General features: G+C 45.5%; 1 protein-coding gene across 2 annotated transcripts in view; it reads right to left on the reverse strand.

The window, feature by feature from the left end:
- The window catches only part of FARP1 (FERM, ARH/RhoGEF and pleckstrin domain protein 1), a 541,848-nt gene that overhangs the window by 330,023 nt on the left and 193,893 nt on the right, over window positions 1-17,932 (reverse strand). For both annotated transcript variants that reach the window (XM_033949732.1, XM_033949731.1), the window contains exon 6: window positions 9,444-9,541. In XM_033949732.1, coding sequence (XP_033805623.1) covers window positions 9,444-9,541 — 98 coding nt within the window. The remainder of the gene's footprint in view (window positions 1-9,443; window positions 9,542-17,932) is intronic.

The raw sequence follows: 17,932 nt of genomic DNA on the forward strand, positions 1-17,932 counted from the left end.
TGTCCCTGAACATTGCACCCGGATTAGACAGGTTTACAAACAAATTTTATAGAGCGTTTCAATAGTTGTTGGTACTGGTGTTGGTCCGATTGTTTAATAGTTTTGATGATACTCACCCCCTTCCTCAGACTTTGTTTTCGGCGGCGGTGACACTTATCCATAAAAAGGGAAAAGATCCAACTTCCTGTATAGCGTACTGGCCAATCTCATTGCTCAGTGTTAATTATAAAATCTTTACTGAAGTCTTGGCCTTGAGATTACAGGCCTATATGCCTCATTTAGTTCAGATAGATCAAGCGGGCTTTATATCGAGGCGACAGCCATTTGATAATATTAAAATGGCTTTACATCTCATGTGGCATGCCCGTTGTGAAGGCACCCCAGCGCTGGTACTGTCTCTCAAAGCTGAAAAAGTGTTCGATCAGGTGAGTTGGGTGTACTTATTCAAAGTATTATACAGCACTTTTATGGTTGGTTGCAATTGTTATGACACCCCCCCTCTCCCGACTCAAACTTAATGATACTCTGTTGCCTGATATCACTTTGGCTCGTGGGACACACCAGGGATGTGCCCTCTCGCCCCTGCTTTTTGCACTCTCTATGCAGCCATTGGTGAGTCAGATTTGATCTCAGGAGCTATTGACGGGATTCAATTGGGTGTTCAGCAACATAAAATCTTACTATATGCTGATGATATTTTACTCTTGTTACATAACCCGGAGCTATCTTTACCTCATGTGATACAGGAATTGGAGCAGTTTGACCCGCTCTCTTGCTTTAAAGTCAATATGGCTAAGTCTGAGATAGTAAATGTAAACTTGGAGGCTAGAGTGCTCCAGAGGTTGCAGATTGCATTTCCCTTTACTTGGGCCTCTAATTTTTTACCTCTATGGGGGTGAATTTAACTGCAGACCATACCTAGTTATATAAGTTTAATTTTTCGACTTGCCTTCATGCTCTGTTTGATGTTGAGCATTGGAAAGGGTTGAATCTTAGCTGGATAGGCTGAATTTCGGCTATCAAAATGATGCTTTTACCTCAATTATTGTATGCATTTCTAGTCCTCCCCATAGTGTTGCCTGCTGATTTTTTTCATCTGTTATCGCGAAAGCTTTTTGGCGAAAGAAACCACTATGGATCTGTCGGAATATTCTTTATAGATCTAAATTGGAAGGGGGGATGGGAATTCCCAATTTTCGGTTGTATTATCAGGCTGCCCTTCTGCAGGAAGTGGTCATGTGGGTAACTTATGAAGATTGTCCATGGATTCATATTGAACAGAGCTTTCTTCCAAGGATGTTACCTTGAGTCCCGAAAGACCGTTTGCAGTTGGCGTTGCAAACGCTTAACCCATTTTTTCAGGCGGTGCTTCAGTGCTGGTATGTACTCCATCAGCAGATGTTCCCAGAGTGTTTGTTCTTTGCTCACATGGTCATTGTGGCCTTGCCTGCTGGTTCACTGGGCAGGGAGGGTATTTGCCGTTAGTAGATCCCGGCAGGCCTTCACACGTTAGGACAGCTTTGGGATACTATAGCTATGTGTCCCTTTCTGGATTTGCAAGAGGAATTTGGTTTAGAGAATAGGGATTCTTTTTTGTATATGCGCTTGCAAATTTTTCTACATCGGCGTGCTTTTTGGGAGCTTTCATTGGGAGAAACCTACTTGGAGCAAGCTATCAGGGCTGGAGCGGGAAGGGGGGGGGGTGTTTTATGGCTCTACCGAGCTTTGTTGAAAAGGGAATTCCCTTTTGATCCTTATAAGGCTCGATGGGAGCGGGATCTCCAAGGGGGGCGTAGTTTTTTTCCTCATTGGGATTCTATTTAAAAGAGGTTATTTAAACCTACATTGTCCATTAATTATATCGAAAATGGCTATAAAATGTACTACAGGTGGTATTATACCCCTGAGCGCCTTTTCTCCATTTATCAGGTGGGGACTGATCATTGTTGGCCTAATTGTGGAGAAAAGGGGGACTTTATGCATATATGGTGGACATGTCCAGGAGTGCGCTGATATTGGCAGCAGGTGGGTCGTTTCCTACATAAGAACATAACATAAGAACATAAAGTCAAGATTTTACATAAGCATTGTTGTTTATTGATGGAATGTTGTTTATTAAATGTGGGAGTGCTGGGATTAATTTCCTCTGAGCAGAAATTGGCAGCCTGTGTTTTTACGGCAGCCTGTCTTGCTTTGGCACAGTGTTGGCGCACTTCTAAGGTGCCTACTCTTTTTGTAGTTTATTCTCGTCTGGACTATTTACAGTTAATGTCTAAACTGACTGCATTAAGACATAATACTCTTGGGAATTATTCTAAGATCTGGGAACTCTATGTACAATGGAGAAAGAACTCTGTATAATTTTGTTTTTGTATGTATTGTTTTGAGGAGAGGGAAACGGGGTGGGGGAAGAGGGATTCTTTTGGGGCGTTTAGATTTGTCTTTTTAGCTCTTTGGTATTTGCTTGGGTTTTTTGCTTTGTATATTTGCTTGTATTCCTTTTGAAAACTATCTATCTATATCTAATATATATATCTAATATAATAAAATGCTAGGCCGCGCATGCGCACTCCCATCGCGTGCGTCCGTTTTCTGTGAGATGTAGGGCACCTCAGGTAGGAGTGCGGGCGAAACACTCTCTCTCCTCCCTCGAGGCGGATGTCGGACACGGCAACTGTCAGCCCGTGCTGTTTTTTTGGTCTGCCTTGCTCCTTGCCTGAAGTCCTCTCTCCTCCCCCGAGGCGGATGTCGGACGTGGCAGCTGTCTCCCCTGAGGCGGATGTCGGATGCGGCGGCTGTCGGCCGTGCTGTTCTTCAGTCTGCCCTGCTCCTTGCCTTACTATATTTTTAAGTTGAAAGACGAGGCAGCGGCTCCTCTCAGGATCACCACCTGCGTCGGAAGTCCGATGCAGTCGGGGATCTTGAGAGGAGCCGCCGCCGCCATGTCTTTCAACTTAAAAATATACTAAGGCAAGGAGCAGGGCAGAACGATCTTCAAAATGGCCACAACTACAAAGTTAACATCCTGCTGTCGCGGACTATACCTTCCCTCTCTGCACATACTAACAACAAACATTCCACTTCAGAACTTCCCCCGGGGTCTTTTTAAAAGTCCAAACACTCTCCTTTTCACTCTCAGGAGGTGAGATGGGAAAGGAAGAGTTATAACACAGTCTGGAGCATTCCTAATGTAGCCGAGGCTGAAAGGGTTCACCAGGCACGTTGCCATTTGCGATGCAATACAGGAGAGGATAAGCAGTGATGCAGTAGGTTGGTTATGGTTTGATAGTTTGTATTTTGCTTATGAGGATATGCTAAGGGTTATTTTACAGCTGCTTTAAATTGTTAATGAGGCCAGTGACTAGACCGTGCAGGGGGAGCAGGAAAAAGGTGATGATGGACAGGGGGGAGGTAAAACAAAGGGGCTGCTGCTGGATAAGGTGAGCAGTGATGGAGTGGTGGAGGACACAGGGGAGGTAAAAGGAAGGGATAATGGACGGGGAGCAGGCAAGGGGTGGTTGTGGACAGCCAAGGAAAAAAAAACCCCAAAAAACACAGAAAGCGGCTAAGGAGAGAGAAAAAGAAATAAAGACACACACACACACATATATCCTAGCACCCGTTAATGTAATGGGCTATAAGACTCCCTTAATGCCTCATATAAAGCGTGACCAAAACAAGCCCTCTTTTAAAACCAATGCACGCCTTTTAGGGAAAGGTAAGAGAAAGGAAAGAGGAAGGGATTTGCTGTTATACTGTCTTTCTGTGGTTACAATCAAAATAGTAATATGTAAACTTCTTTGATTATAACCAGTTTACATAGCTGAAAAATATTGTTTATATATTATTTCTAAATCATGATCTCTTTCTCTCAAGTACATCTTCTTTCAGTGAATGCTAAACATGCTTGCATAATATAACAATTAGGTTTCAGATAACAATTACAAAAGTCCCATGGATATCCATCTTTTCCATATTCCAATAGAAAATGTGAAGCTAGAAGTTAACATTTCCACCTCTAGCCCACAAAGATGTATGCCTATACATGATGTTATAAGTCAAATAACCTAATAGTCATATAGGCTATTGCCTTTTAGTTTAGAACATCTCCCAACCCTCCCCTATCGTTTTACTTAGATCCCCCTCCCCTCCTAAAATAAGAATAGTCTCACAAGTCATTTGCATAATATCATGTTTTATATTCACAATAGCTAAAAAAATTAACAATGTATCTTTAGTTCTACTTATTTCTGCAAAACTAGCCTTGCTTTTGTTAGATAAAATGTTTTTAAAAATCCACAAAGACAGTATAAAATAACAAAGACACACCAGTGAGCAAAAAGCACTACTATTTTTAGTGGGTCAAATGAAAAACTATAGCAACTGAGATGACAGTAAACAAAGGGGTGGAGTAACTTTCAAAGGGTGGCCAGTGAACATTTAAACTAATACTCTGCCCTTAAATGGATTATTACAAGGCATAAAGTTTTCTAATCAAACCAGCACTATTCGCTTAGAGCTGGGCTGGAACTAGCAAACAGAGGAACAGTCTCCTGGAAGAAGTGGTGAAGACAGAGACTGTGTCTGAATTCAAGAAGGCATGGGATAGGCACGTGGGATTTCTTAGAGAGAGGAAGAGATAATGGTTACTGTAGATGGGCCATTTAGCCTTTATCTGCCATCATGTTTCTAGAGGGCAGAACTATATATTACCCATCTGGTGGCAATACTCAGCCCTATACAAAAAATGTAGACATTTACTTCAGGCCTGCTAAATAGTCTACCTGTAAAACTTTTGAATATCACTTTGATATGAATTGTGGTCAACAGTCAGCAGCAAATACAAATTGGGCACCACCAACTATCCATACAGAGGAGTTGAATATACAAGTGTATATACAGTATATACAGTAAAACCTTGGATTGCAAGTAACTTGGTTTGCAAGTGTTTTGCAAGACAAGCAAAACATTTTATTAAATTTTAACTTGATATACAACCAATGTCTTGTAAACCACATCACAACTGAGACAATGGTTCTCTCTCCGACACTGCAAGAGTGTAGTGACTGTTCTAAACAAGCAAAGTCATAAGAACATAAGCAATGCCTCCGCTGGGTCAGACCTGAGGTCCATTGTGCCCAGCAGTCCGCTCACATGGCGGCCCAACAGGTCCAGGACCTGTGCAGTAATCCTCTATCTAGTCTTGCAATACGAGTACATACAGTATACACATCATCACAATTGAGCCGATGGTTCTTCTCTCTCTGATGCTGCAGGAGTGTAGTGACTGTTTTAAATGAGCGAGGTCTTGCAATACAAGTATGTATAGTATTTTGTATTAAAATTTTGGGGTTGTGGAACGAATCATCTGAGTTTCCATTATTTCCTATGGGGAAATTCGCTTTGATATGCAAGTGCTTTGGATTACAAGCATGCTTCTGGAACGAATTATGCGCACAAACCAAGGTTTGACTATATATTTTAAATGACACAGTTGGTGTTTAAAAAAGTATGCGGACTCATAGGTAGCGGAATGCTTTTTTATTTGGGGGGGCCTGCAAGCTCCGCCCCAGACCTCACACAATCTCCACCCAGACCCCGCCCCATAATAGTACTAATTGTAATACCATTTTTTCCATTCATTTTTCATATATACACACACAATATAATCTTATTAACAACACCTAATGGTTAACCACAAAATTAAACTATGCAAAGCACACTGTATGTTTCTCAATATTCATTCCTACCAGAACACCCACTCTTGTTCATACTTGCAGAACACAGATAACCCCTATGCAAATACAGGACCACAAACTAAAAGTACTAATATAAAACCCTAAGATGCAAGACTGTATGAAGTATAACCCTAGAGAAATAGAAACAAATGCATTTCTTCCTGAACACTGCAAAATATAGACAGCAGATGTAAATTCTCAAAACTGACAAAATTCAATCACTAAATGAAAATAAAATCATTTCCCCTACCTTTGTTGCCCGGTGATTTTGGTTTTCAAACCATCTTTCCCAGTCTCTGGCTGCACTTCCTTCTGTCTGTGCTCTTAACTGTGTATCCAGGGCCACCTTTATCCATTTGCTGTTTTTCTCTCCTTCACTTTTTGCCATACACCCTTCTTTAACATTAACTTTTAACATTCAACTTTCTTCCATTTTTCTGCTTTCTTCTCAAAATCTACTTTTCCATGCCTTCCCTTCCCATCTATCCATGTGTACCATCTCCTCCCCTACTCTTGTCTATCCATAAAAAGCATTTCTTCTTATCTCTTTCTTGACACACCCATTGCTGTGCACTATCTCCTCCCTCTCCCATGGTCAGACATCTGTCTTCTCCCTTCATATGGTCTGGCATCTTTCTCCTCTCCTTCCCATGGTCTGGCATCTTTCTCTCCTATCCTCACTCTTCCTGAGGTCTGACATCTCTCCCTTCTTTGGGTCATCTCGCCTCCCTCTCATTGTAACATTTCTCCATCCCTCCTCTCCACTACTATCATGTCCAACAATTCTCCCTCTTTCTTCCTTTCCCCATATACATCATCTCTCTTTCCCTCTCAGTTCTCAGTTCCTTTTCCCTCCCTCCACTGGCAGCATTTCTTTCTTTCCCTTCCCACTACCCCACCTGTGCAGCATCTCTCTTTTCCTCCTTTCCTAACCCCCCCAGCCCGTGCATTTCTCCTTCCCAACCCTCTCTCAGTACGTGCACTATCTGTCTTTCCCAACTCTCTGAGCATCTGTCCTCCCTGCCTTCCCAACTCCTTAACCCCAGCCCCAGCCTGTGGCGTTTATAACGTTATTTCTGTCCTTCCCTCCTACCTGGACCCTGCCGCATGACCTCTTTCTTTGGCTTTCAACTCTTGACTCCCTGACTCCCAAACTATCCCACACACCTACCTCCTTCCCTGGTGTTTGGTTTTTTAAATCTTCGGGAAGCGTTGATGAAATCATCGTCTTGCAGTCAACTTGCCCCGGAAGTCTTCTTTCAGCAGAAGTCCGCCTATGCGGAAACAGGAAATCGCTGCTGAAAGAAGACTTCCTGGGCAGGCCAACGGCAAGACGCTGATCTTGTCAATGTTGCCCGAAGATTTAAAAAAAAAAAAAACCCCAACAAAACACCAGGGAGGAGGTATGTGTGGGAAAGTTTGGAAGTCAAGAGTTGAAAGCCAAAGAAAGAGGTCATGCAGCAGGGTCCCGCTAGGGGGGAAGGAAGGAAATACTGTATATACTCGAATATAAGTTGATCTGAATTTAAATCAAGACACCTATTTTCTCCCCAAAAAGGAGGAAAAATGGTTGACTTGAATATAAGTCGGGTGGCTTAATATTCAAGTGCCCTGCAAGGCTCTACATCCCATTTCCGGGCCATCTTATCCATTCCAGACCCTGTTCCCTCCCTCCCCTGTCAGGCTCTGCACCCATCCCCCTCCATGCCAAGCTCTGCAACCAGCCCCCTCCCTCCCCTGTCAGGTTCTGCAACCAGCCCCCTTCCCTCCCCCCCTGTCAGGCATTGCACCTAGCCTCTCTCCCCCTCCCTCCTTCGTAAGGCTCTAAACCCAACCCCCTTTCCTCCCTCCCTCCTCCCCCTGTCAGGCACTACACCCATCTTACCTCCCTCCCTCCTTTCGCTCTCAGGCACTGCACCCAGCCTCCCTTCCCCTCCCTCCCATAGAAACATAGAAAATGACGGCAGAAAAGGGCCACGGCCCATCTAGTCTGCCCACACAAATGGCCCACCCCCTAACTACCTCCACGAAGAGATCCCACATGCCAATCCCATCTTTTCTTAAAATCTGGCACGCTGCTGGCCTCAATTACCTGTTGTGGAAGATTATTCCAGCGGTCAACCACCCTTTCGATGAAGAAATATTTTCTGGTGTCGCCATGAAATTTCCCACCCCTGATTTTCAACGGATGCCCTCTTGTTGCCGTGGGTCCTTTAAGGAAAAAGAGATCCTCTTCCACCTCGATACGGCCCGTGACATATTTGAATGTCTCGATCATGTCTTCCCTCTCTCTGCATTCCTCGAGTGAGTACAGCTGCAACTTACCCAGTCGTTCCTCATACGGAAGATCCTTGAGTCCTGAGACCATCCTGGTGGCCATTCGCTGAACTGACTCAACGCTCCTCACATCTTTTTGATAATGTGGCCTCCAGAATTGTACACAGTATTCCAGATGGGGTCTCACCATGGATCTGTATAACGGCATTATGTCCTCGGGATTACAGCTGACAAAACTTCTACGGATACAGCCCATGATTTGTTTAGCCCTGGATGAAGCTTTCCCTGTCAGGCTCTGCACCTAGTTCCTTTCCCTCCCTCCTTCCCCTGCCAGGCTCTGCAGCGAGCCCCCTTCCCTCCCTCTCTCCCCTGTCAAGCTCTGCACCCAGCCCCCTCCCTGTCAGGCTCTGCACCCAGCCCCCTCCCCCTTCTGTCAGGCTCTGCACCCTGTCCCACTTCTCTGCTGACTCTGCACCCTGTCCCTCCCTCCCTACCCTGTCTGTCGTACCTCCTCTTCTGATTCGTGGTGGTCCAGAGGTGCAGTGTGCAGGAGAGCTTTCCATGCTCCTGCTCTGCTGCTAACCCAGTCATTGATTGCTGCTGTGAGTCCTGCTTTCTTCAGCCGTTGAGCAGCACCGAGCAGGAGCGCGCTTTGCTGCTGTTGCTCGGTGCTGAGAGGCTTCCTGACTGGCTCCCGCGAAGTCTCACGATTCACGAGAATTTGCAGGAGCCAACCAGGAAGCCACAGTGCCAAAGCGCGCTCCTGCTCGGTGCCACTCAGCAGCTGAAGAAAGCAGGACTCGCAGCAGCCACCGATGACCAGGTTAGCAGTGGGGAAGGATCACCAGGGATCAGCAGAGGAGGTATGACAGAGTAGGAGAAGACATGTCAGGGCATGGAGCAAAGCCAGTGCCAATTTTGGGGAGGCCAAGGCCCCTATGGGCCCCCCCATTCTGACACCTATGTGCCAACTGCCAGCTTAAAAAAAATTGTCTCCAAAATATTCTTTTAGATCCATTCAGCAGCTTACTAGCAGTATTGCACGTTGCCATATGGAGGAAATATTGTAGGTTTGATTCCCAGGTCAGGTCATTTGGTCCCAGGGCTAATCTGGGCTAGGGATGTACAGAGGTAACATGCAAATGACCTGCAAGGAGAAAATCCCAGTTACCATGCCACATTGACACCTAGAGGCCAGATTCAAGGTCCTGGCCAAGAACTGTTATTGCAACAGCTGAGCTAAGTGAGTTGGAAGGAGATATAAAGGACCCATGGCATTAGATCCTAGTCCTTTTCCCACTGAGAAATAATCACAAAGAAGCAGGAGAAAACTGACAAGCCCTCTCAAAAAATGTTCCACTATTAGAAATAACAGCAGTATAGTTTTCTAGCTGCACAGATATAATTTTAAAAGTAAGCAGAACTTACATTGGACAATGTGTGAGATTAGGAGGGCAGCACTTGTATTGTGACAGGTCAGCTTGCCTTGGGCCAGATCCTGCTTCACCTGCAATGCAAATAAGTACCTGCAAACATATTAAAAAAATATTAGCTTAATACCAGCATACTTCATTTTAAGGTTGCTATAAGCCTAGGTGTCAGCAATCACATGATACACTCTTGATAACAATGCTCCAAAGAATGTATTACACAGAATGATGCATTTTCTAAAGTCATAGTGAAAAAGACTGAGATCTAAGCCTGTTCTGCATTCCCACCACACAGGGAAAGTAAAGGCACCAATCATCAATATGCAGAGCCAGGTCACTATACTGATACAGCAGCTGCTGTATGAAAGCTCAAAGAGTGGAGCAAAAGTCTAATTTTCTCAGTTTTTATGAATCCTGATATATCTCATCCTTTTCAATTTAAACCATCTTATTTTATGATGTGCAATTCTGGTGCAGAAATCTGGACACCTCATTTATGGGTCCTTTTTACTAAGGCATGCTAAATGCCGCCCAGCCCATTATATAACTATTGGCTGCATGACACCACCAGGGCCAGTCTTAGAGCTAGTTGTACTAAAACGGGTCAGTAATACTGCGTGGGTCCGCCATTATCCAATTCTTGACTGATTCCAAGAGTGACTGCACAAACAAATTTGCATGCAAATGATTTCCGCAGAGGTTTGTCGTAATCCCCGTCTCTCATGTCCGATTGATCACTGTGAGAGCAACTCTCACACATACGCAGAGATGGCAGGGGAAGCCTGAACAGCTGAGAGGCAAGGGATGCCCCAAAACAGCCTCCTACCACTCAGCTGTTCGGGTTAGGAAACCTTTATTTTCTTTTTTTAATGGGCACAGATGCTGTGTGTGTACTACACATGCACAATATCTGCCCCATTAAAAAAAAAGAAGGAAAAAAACCCTCCACGCCGATGATGGCCCTCCTCAATGTCTCCCCAAGAAACCAGTACCAGAGATCGACTCCCACCATGCCAGTGAAAATTGGCAAGAGAGATGCCTACTCCTTCCTGCCTTGCCGACCCCCCACCCTGCACCAGCAAAAATCAGGAGGGATGAACACTCCCTCCTGCCAATGGAGGCCTCCCTCTGCGCCAGGCATGACACTCCTGAACCATATCCTATCCTCCCCCTTCCCCCCATAAAAAGGCAGGAGGGATGCCCACTCCCTCCTGCCACCAGATGCACCCCCGAGCCCCCTCAGCTCTGAGGCTTGCTGATACAAAATGGCGGGCTTTCCCCTCCTCTGTGCATCATGTGATGCATGGGGAGAGGCCTAAAGTAATGATTGGCTCATAGAGATTGGGAAGGGCCTTAGGCGTCTAAGCCAATCAGGGCCTTAGGCCTCTCTCCATGCATCACATGATGCACCGAGGAGGGGTAGGCCCACCATTTTGGATTGGCGGGCCTCAGAGCTGGAGAGACCAAGCCTCCCTCTTGCTCTCTTCATACAAAGACTAGGAGGGGGAGGGTTGGGGAGCATCCGTTGGCAGGAAGGAGTGGGCACCCCTCATCCCTTTTTTGGGGGAGTGACATAGGGGTCCTCCATTGGCAGGAGGAAGTGGGCATTACATGAGTGGGGGGTTGGCAAGGCAGGAGGGAGTGGACATAATCTCCTGCTGATTTTCGCTGGTCTGGGGGGGGGTCAGCAAGGCATGAGAGAGTGTGCATCACTTCTGCCAATTTTCACAGGCACGGGGGTCAGTCCCCAGTGCCGGTTCGTCAGGGAGAACCATCATTGGCGGAGGGAAGGGGGGGGGTGCTTTCTTGTTGTATTTTTTTAATGCGGCAGATATTGTGCATAACATCTGTGCCCATTAAAAAAACAGTGCCGGTAAGACAGGTACGTGACTGATCTTGACCAGTCTCTTTTTATGATCGCTTTTTTTTTGTGCTTCACCAAGGGGATTTTATTGCATCTGTCGCTCAGGTAGTTTGCATAGGGTTTTAATATTAAATAGCTAATTTGCATGGCCGGATTGGAAAATGGGCGATCAAGGGGAAAAACACGCCGTGAGCCGCTTTGTGCATTGGGTCTGCAAATGCAATCGCCACTAAAGCAGTCAAAGCTGGTTTAGCAATGATCACTGACTTTAGTGCATCTAGGCCTTAATCAGCAGAGCAATTTACAGTAGTATTCTGCATTAATTGTTTAGCCCCTTGGAAGATAGTCAGTCATTACAACACCTTCCAAAGCACTATGCCCATGGCCTTCCCTGCTGACTTTTGGGTCTTGAATTTCCTTGGCCTTGGAGAACCTGAGTGTCACCATTGCATGGACTGTTTTGTCTCAGGATCATAGTGGTGTAATCATGTTTCATCAACAGTAACTAGTCATTCCAAAAAGTTGGCACCAGCTCGCTGAAAATTCTGCAAAATCAATGTACTTTCTCATCAGCATTCAAACATTTGGCCACCCCTTAAACATAAGAACTTAAGAACATGAGAATTGCCACTGCTGAGTCAGACCAGTGGTCCATCATGCCCAGCAGTCCGCTCACGCGGCGGCCCTCTGATCTAAGACCAGCACCCTAACTGAGACTAGCCCTACCAGCGCATGTTCTTGTTCAACAGAAACTTGTCTAACTTTGTCTTGAATCCTTGGAGGGTGTTTTCCCCTATAACAGCCTCTGGAAGGGCGTTCCAGCTTTCTACCACTCTCTGGGTGAAGAAGAACTTCCTTACGTTGAAAGCTTCTGCATATCCAGCTGTTCATGGATTATACACCCTGCCAATCTAATCTGATTAGCTTTTTTGACTGGGTTACTAGACAACTGGATGCAGGAGAGTCACTGGACGTAGTGTATTTGGACTTCAGTAAAGCATTTGATAGCGTCCCTCATCGAAGATTACTGAACAAGCTAAAATCGATAGGATTAGGAGACACTCTAACTACATGGGTTGGGGATTGGCTGAGCGGCAGACATCAGAGGGTAGTGGTGAATGGTACTCCATCTGAAGCATCGGACGTGATAAGTGGAGTGCCGCAGGGCTCGGTCCTGGGTCCGATTCTATTCAACTTATTCATAAGAGATATGACGCAAGGACTTAGGGGAAAGGTATCGCTGTTCGCTGACGACGCCAAACTTTGCAACGTAGTAGGCAGAAGCTTATTACCTGATAATATGACACACGATCTACTGCTGCTGGAACAATGGTCAACTACTTGGCAGCTTGGCTTCAATGCTAAAAAATGCAAGGTAATGCACCTGGGAAAGAGTAACCCACGTAGAACTTATGTACTAAATGGTGAGACCTTGGTTAGGACCACAGCGGAACGCGACCTAGGAGTGATCATTAGCGAGGACATGAAGGTTGCCAATCAAGTGGAGAAGGCTTCCTCCAGGGCAAGACAAATGATGGGGTGTATACGCAGAGGTTTCGTCAGCAGGAGACCTGAAGTTGTGATGCCGTTGTACAGAGCCATGGTGAGGCCTCACTTAGAGTACTGCGTTCAGTTTTGGAGACCTCACTACCGAAAGGACGTGCTGAGAATCGAGTCGGTGCAGCGAACAGCCACCAGGATGGTCTTGGGGCTCAAGGATCTCACGTATGAAGAAAGACTAAAGAAATTGCGACTGTACTCACTTGAGGAAAGAAGAGAACGGGGAGATATGATTGAAACGTATAAGTATATCACGGGACGCATCGAGTCAGAAGATGATATCTTCCGGCTCATGGGACCCTCGACCACCAGAGGGCATCCGCTGAAAATCAGGGGAGGGAAGTTTCGTGGCGACTTCAGGAAGTATTTCTTCACCGAGAGAGTTGTGGATCATTGGAACAGACTCCCACTCCAGGTGATAAAGGCCAGCAGCGTGACGGATTTTAAGAGAAAATGGGATACTCACGTGGGATCTTTAAGTGAGTAAACTCAGGGGGGGGATACATGGAATGGGCAGACTTGGTGGGCTATAGCCCTTTTCTGCCGCTTTTTTCTATGTTTCTATGTTCTTTGGATATGTGTAGTGTCTCAGCAATTCTTTTAGCCAATTTTCGCCGATCTGCTAAAATCAGGTCATGGACATGGTCAACACTTTCAGGAGTTGACATCGTTTGAGACATCTCAGACCTTATTGCATCTTCGGTCTCAAAATCTCCATGATGAAAGTTTGCACACTACTTCTTCACTGTGGAGTATGATGAGCATTTGCCACTCAACGTTTGCATTATACATTCATGGATTTCCTTTGCTATTTGCTTCTGCAGGAATAGGAACTTCATGATGGCTTAGTTTCACACTTGAAAATTTCACACTTTTCGTTGACATGGTTCAATCAGTGATCTGAAACAATGTCAAAACATAGCATTATGATTGTACAAATTGGCACTTTGCAAAATAAAATACTATTCTTTTCAGCTATAGTGGCAAAATAATGCTCAGAATTTAGGAAGTTGGTTGGGCTGAGAATTTTCAGCACCCCTTATAAGTATTTTTCCTGTCTGTCCCAGCGGGCTCACAATCTAACTATGGTACCTTGAGCAATGAAGGGTTAAGTGACTTGCCCAGCGTCACAAGGTACGGTGCTGGGATCGAACCCGCAATCTTAGGGTGCTGAGGCAGCATGTCTAACCACTAGGCCACTCCTCTACAAACTAAACACATAATTAAGACTGATATGCCCTGGATACAAAATAATTAAGAAGTCAAATCAGCTAATAAAATCTAACTATTCAAGATGTAAATTCTAAATAGGATCTTGAACCTCAATATAAACAATATAAACATGTAACAAGTTATATATAGGACACACCACCAGAAGTATTAAGACCCGTATCACTGAACATCTCAGCAAAATTAGAAGGGGCGATATCAATGCCCCTTTAGTCCAGCATTGGCAATCTTTTTCACATCAATTACAGGATCTACAATTTGTAGTTTTGGAGGTGGCTCACTGCAGTAGAGGGGGCAATTCACAAGCTTGGCTATGGAAACACGAACAGAGTTTCATTTTTCACTGGCAGACAGTGACTCCTTCTGGTCTTAACAAGGAAGTGGAGTGGTGGGCGTTCCTCCATTAGGTGATTGACATTTTTTCCTGCATAAATATCGAGTGCTCAGCTGAGCGCTTACGTCACAGGAAATTGAAAATCATTGTTCTAAGCACAGGTACCCCACCGGTAGCGTCGTTAGCTTTGTTGTTAACTCAGCTTCATCATATTTACATTTTAGCATTTATTACCTTTATGCATCATGTTTTGTTTCATTTTTTTAGGACTGGCTTTGGATTTTTGTTCATCTTTAGCTTGGCGGGTTCTCTGATGAAGCCATAACGGCGAAACGCGTCAGAACCCAGCTGAACCATCGCGGGTTGAACATTCAAGCTAAGTTTATTCATTAAGCTGTTAAGCTATTTTTTCCTTGAAGTTATATTGGATTATTCAATTTATGGACATATCATAAGTTATGAACATTCTTCATAAACATTTTACAGTACCTTTATACCATCTACTGGTGCAATGATAGATATCATAAGAAGCTCTCTAGGGGTTTTTCCCCAATTTTGAGTTCTTACATTCCACCTTGGTTTCTGAGCACCACTTTAGGTTTATAAGGTATTTGAAATATTATCTTGTTCCTTTACCTGTTGTATTCAGAATTCTAAATAGGAGACACACTCAGGTCATGGACTTTGAATTAGCTTCCATGACATTTTCTGGCATGGTGGCACTCAGCTTTGCCATGGTGGTCTCTTCCAGTGCTGGGGATCTTGAGTTACCTTACCTTAAAACAGAGTTTCTCAACCTGTGGTCCGCATATCCTAGGGAAAGACTCTCTAAAAGAAAGATCCTGGAGCTCAAAGACTCATCTCACTGAGGTCACAGCTACCAGAAAGACCACCTTTAGCATCAAGTCCAATAGGGATGCCTCTTTCAGGGGCTCCCACAGAGCTTTGGTGAGCCCCCGCAGAACCACATTAAGATCTCACGAAGAGAATGGTGGTTTGATTGGTGGTCTAATACGGAGAGCAGTCTACAGTCTCAAGCCCTGAAACAAGACAGCCCTGTGACTTGTACCGAAAAAGAAGCTAGGGTGAGTCTCTTCTCAAAGCCGGCTTGGAGAAAAGCAAACACCACTGAAACCGGAGCTGAACATGGCTCTGCACGCTCTGAAAAGTCTTCCACCCTTTAACGTAGACGGAAACTGTAGTTGTCCTCTTAGACTTGAGAAGAGTGGAAATGACCACTTCTGAATATTTTTTCCACTCTAGTGCTTTGTGTTCAAGAACCATACTATAAGAACGAATTGATCTGGATCCAGTATGCATACCTGACACTGAGACAAGAGGTCCAGAAGCATTGGAAACCGGGACCTATTCTAAGATGCATCACATTTGCATACCACAGTCTGCACGGCCAGTCTGGAGCCACCAGAATGACATTTCCCTGATGACATGCAATCCTTTGCATGATTTGGCCTTTCATAGGCCAAGGAGAATAGATATACAAGAGTAGGTCCTGAGACCACAGCTGAATAAGTGTGTCTAGACCCTCGCTTCCAGGCTTCGACTGAAGAACCTGTTTGCCTTTGTTTTTTGCTGTCTCCATGAGGCCAATTCTAATGCTGAACAATAGCTTGAAATGCTGTCGCTGACAGTGTTCGCTTGCCCGGGTCTAAAGTCTGTCTACTGAGAAAGTCGGCTTGGACAGTATCCACTAGTGCTGCCCGAATCACGATTCGAATCGGTTCACCGATTCATTTCGGGTGAACTGATTCGAATTGATTTAAAATAAAAAATCGGCTTCCCGATTCGGACCCTCCACCTTGCCCCCTAAAGCAGGAGCAGCAGCGAGCAGGGAGGGTCAATCGGAAAGTGCTGCTGTGCTGCTGTCCGGCTTCCTCCCCCCTGGTGTCTGGTTTCCAACCCTGGCGTCCAGCTTCCCCCCTGGCCTCCCAGCACCGTTTACCTTCTAGTTGCAGCCTGCACAGAAGATCGAAGTTATAGCGTAGTTTAACAGAAGAGGGGGTAAATTTAAAACTAAAAACATTCCTCCTACCTTTGTGGTCTCCCTCCCTCCATGCTGTGCCTTACCTTCACTCCTGCTCTCGCCTGGCCATTTTATGCCGCCCCCAGTGTTATCTTCGGGCTGGCTCCCTCTTCCTCAGTGCTGCAGTTTACAAAGCCGCCGGCAGCAGTTCCTCGCATGTCCCGCTCCTCATCTGGAAGTGTTCCCTATGACGTTGCAATGTCAGAGAGGAGGATTTTGGTTCAGGCGCAGGACGTGTGTAGGAACTGCTACTCATGATTTTGTGCACTGCAGCACTGAGGAAGAGGGAGCCGGCCCGAAGAAAAGCTGCATCGATCTCACCATGGACTGGCGCCTGATGCACGTGCCGACCCTGTGGACCAGGCAGCGATTGACTGGCCCGGAATATCCTCTCCGACGTCAGAATTGATGTCGGGAAGAAGGCTTCTGGGCGCGATTAGCAGCAGGGAGGTAAGCAGAGCAGCAGCAGACCGGGGTTTTAAAAAAATCGGGCCTGAAGGGAGGCTCTTTTTTTTGCACAGCAGGCAGTGAAGGAGGTAGGCAGGCAAGCTGGCTGGCTTTGGCGCGGCAGGGAGGGAGGTAAGGAGGCAGGCAGGCTGGCTTCAGGGGTGGGACAAAGTCTGGAAGGCAGTGAGGGGGACATAGGAAGGAGGCACTGGGGGCCCTAAGGACATGGGAAGGAAGCACTGGGGGAACTAAGGACATAGGAAGGAGGCACTGGGGGCACTAAAGACATAGGAAGGAGGCACTGGGGGCACTAAGGACATGGAAAGGAGGCACTTGGAGGCACTAAGGACATAGGAAGGGGCACTAAGGACATAGGAAGGAGGCATTGGGGGCACTAAGGACATGGGAAGAAGGCACTGAGGGCACTAAGGACATAGGAAGGAGGCACTAAAGGCACTAAGGACATAGGAAAGGGCACTAAGGACATAGGAAGGAGGCACTAAAGGCACTAAAGACATAGGAAAGGGCACTAAGGACATAGGAAAGGGTACTAAGGACATAGGAAGGGGCACTAAAGACATGGGAAGGGGCACTAAAGACATGGGAAGGGGGCACTGGGGGCACTAAGGACATAGAGGACACACTGCCTGATGCAATTGCTATACCTGATGACTCACCACTCTGCTTTTAAAACGTTTCATCTTCTACATTAGGGCATCTCATAACATCACGCACAATTACCCTCCATGTTCTTTCCTTTCCCACTATATCATTTCTTCTAATATTATGTAACTTTTCCCCTCCTCCCCATTCATCCTCACGGTCATGTTTGTCTGTATATGTTTAATATGTTTTCCCTATACTCTTTAATACACTATTAACTAGTTCTTATTCTTCTATTTTAAATTTTTATTGTTAACCGGTCAGATATTTGCTTTATGATCGGGATATGAAAAACTAATAAACTTGAAACTTGAAACTAGAGAGGAAGGAGGGAGGGAATAGAAAGGG

The sequence above is a fragment of the Geotrypetes seraphini genome, chromosome 6 (genome assembly GCF_902459505.1).
Source record: "Geotrypetes seraphini chromosome 6, aGeoSer1.1, whole genome shotgun sequence".
Taxonomy (NCBI): domain Eukaryota; kingdom Metazoa; phylum Chordata; class Amphibia; order Gymnophiona; family Dermophiidae; genus Geotrypetes; species Geotrypetes seraphini.